Below are 4,847 nucleotides of genomic sequence, written 5' to 3'. Positions count from 1 at the left end.
AACATCTGAGCTCGCGATTGAAGGGGTATGTCCTGACGGGGGAAGGGGATATAAGACGAAGGGAGGGGATAGAGCTGGGGTTATCGAAGAAGTTTCAGAGAACAGAGGCCCTGCCGAAAGGAAGGGATGAGGATCGGTGGTTCATCTCCAATGAGATGTTGATTGTTCTTGGATTTACCAATAAATTGTGAGAGATTGTCCTTCCATTCTGTCTTTAATCTGAATGTTTGTATGAGATTAATGGTCTGGAGATTCTAGTATTTTTGTTAATTTCTCTGTTGAAACTTGTCTATTGGGTGTTTATTCACCACTTGTATGCCCACACCGGCTCTCAAGGAAAGCACCATGTTATGTACACAAGTGGTGAGGAGAGCGTGTCATCAAAAGGCGGGCCTATTGGTGAAGGTTGCATTCTACTTATATGCACACAAGGAATCCATCTCATAGTTGATGTGGGACTAATTAAAGGAGTTGATTACATTGTGTGTGAGAGAGAAAGAGAGATAGGGGTTTAGAGTTGTAGATGTGGGACCTAGACAAAAATAAAATAAAGGTTTAATAACCGAATTGGTCCCTCTACTTTTCTCTCTCTTTCCTTTTGGTCCCTCTACTCAGAAATGCGCCTGACTAATCCATTTACTTTTGAAAATGGTTCTACTTAGTCCCTTCTATTCTAAAATGGGCCAATTAGTGGCTGTATTTTCAAGAGTAAGGGGACTAATTGACTGTATTTTTAAGAGTAGAGGGATTAGATGGGAAGAGAATAAGGGTAGAGGGACCTATGATGGACCAATTTCAAGAGTATAGGGATTAGTCTGGCACATTTCTGAGTAGAGGGACCAAAAGGGAAGAGAGAGAAAAGTAAAGGGACCAATTCGGGTATTATACCTAAAATAAACAAACAAGAACTACCACCACGCTGTAAATAACCGGCAGAAAAGAAGGCATATAATAGTTAATAAAATTGATGGCATCTATATATATAGGTGGATATTTTGTTGTTATATTTTGGTATAATACCCTAGTTGGTCCCTCTACTTTTCTCTCTCTTTCCTTTTGGTCCCTCTACTCAGAAATGCTCCCGACTAGTCCCTCTACTTTTGAAAATGTGTTCACTTAGTTAAAAAGGCTCCCAACCAGTCCCTCTACTTTTAGAAATGTGCCCACTTAGTCCCTCTAAGTGGGCATATTTTTAAAAGTAGAGGGACTGGTTAGGAGCATTTTTAATTAAATGGGTACATTTTCAAAAGTAGAGGGACTAGTCGGGAGCATTTATGAGTAGAGGGACCAAAAGGGAAGAGAGAGAAAAATACATGAACTATTTTGGTGATTATACCTTATATTTTAAATATGTCTAGTCTTCCATGAAATTTATGCCAATTATAATAGAGTTTGATAAGGTGGCTTACCAACGTCACCCCAAAATGTGACAAGATTAATCACCATATCTAGAAAAAATTTATTTGAATCAAATAAAATTATATGAACAAAAGAAAGTTCATTTATTTGAACGTAGTGACCGATGGATTAGATTTTTATATAAAATGTTTTGTAGACAACTTTAAAATAAACTCTAAAATTTACACAAAATCTAAAGTACAAGTACTTGTCTAAGTTGCTCCATATTTAAGCGTTTAATTAATAATATAAAAAAAAATGAAGTTGCAGCTCACATACATACACAGTTTGATGAACATACAAGAGGACACAATTCCATCGATAATATTAGCACACCGTTCTCTTATTTATTATCATTAAAGTAGATGAACCACATAACTCCGCATCTTCACCAATTACCACCTTTAATCTTATTTATTATCATTAGAGTAGATGAAACACGTAAGCCTGCATTTTCACCAACTTCTACCTTTAATCGGTAGAACACTTAACCGATACACACTTGATAAAATCATCAAGAGCAATGAGCGAAGATCCCTTCACTTCTCCATTATCTTTCATGGCTTCTCTCATCATCTCCATGCATTTCAAAGCCTTCTTCTTCATCTCCTTCCCCTTCTCTCCATCCAAAACCAATCCAATCACCCTCTCAACCTCCACACTCTCAACTTCATCCTCCACACCACTAGCAAGCTCCACACATACACCCAACTCCTCAACCATCATCTTTGACACGCAAAATTGATCATAAACCAACGGCCAACTGATGATTGGCACTCCCCGACTTAAGCTCTCCAGCAACGAATTATTTCCACAATGATTAATAAACACTCCAGTGGACTTGTGTCCCAGTATCTCAAGGTGAGGAGCCCAGGTCTTCACTAACAAACCCTGTCCACTAACTCTCAATCTTTCTTCTAATCCATCCGGCAACCACTCCTCGCTAAATTCTCCATCCATGGGAAACCCATGTGGTGGTCTGATCACCCAAATGAAAGGTTTGCCACTGGTCTCCAACCCCTCTGCAAGTGCCATCATTTGAGATGCTGATATGTTGTTCTCTGAGCCAAACAATATGTAGATGACTGAACAAGGAGACCGACTACCAAGCCATTGAACACAAGACTCAAACTCTTCCCCTAACCTTTTTCCGGTAATTAGCCCTTCAAGTGGAACTAGAGGGCCGACGGGATACACAGGAACATCCCCGGCGTTCCACCGGAGAGCCTGCAACCCCAGGGTTTCAACCTCCTTCACAGTGTTGCAAAGAAATGCGTCAGAAAGGGATGAGAGCTCTATTTTCTTTCGGAAAAAGATAGACACTTCATCAGAACCATCATCAGATCTCAAAGGACCTGGAAGCTGAGTTCGGTGAAGACGGAAAGATGACGGGAAGCCGGGGAGATTGAACTCCATGGCCTCTGTCTTGGTGTGTGGGAGATGCTTCATCATAGAGAACAAGAACGCAGAGCCAATTGCTCCTGTAGGCATGTAGGTAGCATGGAAGATATTGTGAATTTTTGCAGTGTTTACAGTCCAACCATAGAAGAGATCAGCAATGATGCAAACTGGACAATGATCATCTTTGATCATGTTGGTGATGAGAAGGTTGAAATGAGGTTCAAATGACTCAGTGGTGAATAAGAGGAGAGGTTTTTGGTGAGCTGGCAGGGAGCGAGTGTTCTCAGAGTTGGGAGGGAGACCATGGTTGGAGCTTGAGAAAGGGAGGTCTATGAGATGGATGTTGGAGTTTGGAGGGAGTGAAGATTGAAGCCTTTGGATGTTGAGAGGAGTGTTGACAATGGTGATGGTGTGATCTGGGTATCTTTGTTCAATGAGCTTTGCTAAGTGGAACATGGGGATGAGATGGCCATGTGCCATGTATGGCAGCATTACTATGTGTTTTTGGGTTGGCATGCTTTGCTTGTGGTAGTGTGGCACACAAGGAGATGGGTGGCGGTTTATATTGAATTGGGGAAGAATATGATGAATGTAAGACAATGATCCACGAATGCCATGCCGACAATCCTCATCCATTCATTATTTACAAAAAGACTAGACACATCAGGTTTAACATATATGTTTTTAAAACAAAAACAAATATGTATTTTCATCCTGCTAAAGTGTTCTTACCAAATATAAACAAACCACACATACATATTAATTTGTGGAATTACTATCTACAGTCACATATCAGGGACTTACAAATTTGTAGAATTACTATCTATGATAACTCCCCTTCTGTGGCCTATTATTATTTATATTGCGATTTGTTTCTGTAATGATTATAATGGATATTGTAGATTATCGTTTTAGCTAGGAGTATTTTTTTTAAAGTTTTTTTGTGTTTCCAATTGGAATTGGAGAAAGGGGAGGAAGGGTAAATTATACAATTTTTTTACTAAAAATATATATATATATATATATATATATATATATATATATTTTTTAATAAACCAATCCAAATAGATTCTTCCCTTATCATTATAAAACTAGATAAACCATTTGCATTTTTTAACCAGCACTAGAACAACCAGAAACTAACGCACAGCACTTAATAAACTCAAGAACAATAAGTGAAGAATGAAACAAATTTTCTTTTATTTGGATAATTTCTTTTAATTTAATAAAAAAATAAGTGTTAACTCTAATGTCCAAAAGCCTTCTAAAACCTGACTTGTCTCGGCCCCTCCAATACGAGGTGTTGGAAGAGACAAAATCTCACAAAGCTTTTATAACTTTTGAAACAATTATATTACTTCCAAATTTTTTAATTAATTACAAAATTTTATTTTATAATAAATATATAATTGATAAATCATATTATTATGTATTTTTTTTATTTTTTTCCCTTATACAAAAAATAAATTTTATCAAGCAACTTTTACTTTCATTTCATTTCATTTAATAAAATTTAATTATTCAAACAAAGATTTAGTCTTCATTTTTTTTAGTTTCCGCTCCTTTCTCTTCTACATATGGATCCAAAGAGGCATTTTCAATTTTATTTTATTTTAATTTTTTATAATTTAAATTTATTTTTTATATATTTTATCACCTAGTTAATTAATTTTATTTTTCTATTACCGTTGCTTCGTGAAGAGAACCTAGTTAATAATGGGTTACGGGGGAAAATGAAGCTTCATCTAAGCTTTACATAAACAGTAACCGGCGATGAGATTCCTCAGCAGTTCTCGTGATGGCTTCGCCGGATCTAACAACGGCTTCCGGCAGTCTCGTGGCGGTGCTCGTGGAGGGTATTCTGGAAGAGCTCGTAGGAGCTCTAGATCTTTCGTCCATCCATCTATCTCTTCACGAAGTGCCGCTTCCCCTCCTCTCAATCAGACCACCCAGAATCCCTCTGTTCTAAAAGATTCTCCTGTGAGAGATGGCATCTCCTTTGCCGAAGTAGTCCGCTCTCCTCCCTCTTCTGAACCGCTGCCTCCGTC

The 4,847-nt window shown here is 37.9% G+C and overlaps 1 protein-coding gene across 1 annotated transcript; it reads right to left on the bottom strand.

Annotated features, from left to right (window-relative positions):
* Nucleotides 1-1,623: 1,623 nt before the first annotated feature.
* On the bottom strand, nucleotides 1,624-3,325 carry LOC120271123 (crocetin glucosyltransferase 3-like). The gene has a single exon (XM_039278097.1). It carries the CDS (start codon nucleotides 3,313-3,315, stop codon nucleotides 1,870-1,872), a length of 1,446 nt encoding a protein of 481 aa, XP_039134031.1. The 5' UTR covers nucleotides 3,316-3,325; the 3' UTR covers nucleotides 1,624-1,869.
* Between the last annotated feature and the right edge of the window lie 1,522 nt (nucleotides 3,326-4,847).

Source organism: Dioscorea cayenensis, chromosome 2 (assembly GCF_009730915.1).
Source record: "Dioscorea cayenensis subsp. rotundata cultivar TDr96_F1 chromosome 2, TDr96_F1_v2_PseudoChromosome.rev07_lg8_w22 25.fasta, whole genome shotgun sequence".
Classification (NCBI taxonomy): Eukaryota; Viridiplantae; Streptophyta; class Magnoliopsida; order Dioscoreales; family Dioscoreaceae; genus Dioscorea; species Dioscorea cayenensis.
This window is presented reverse-complemented; position numbering and strand designations above follow the sequence as displayed.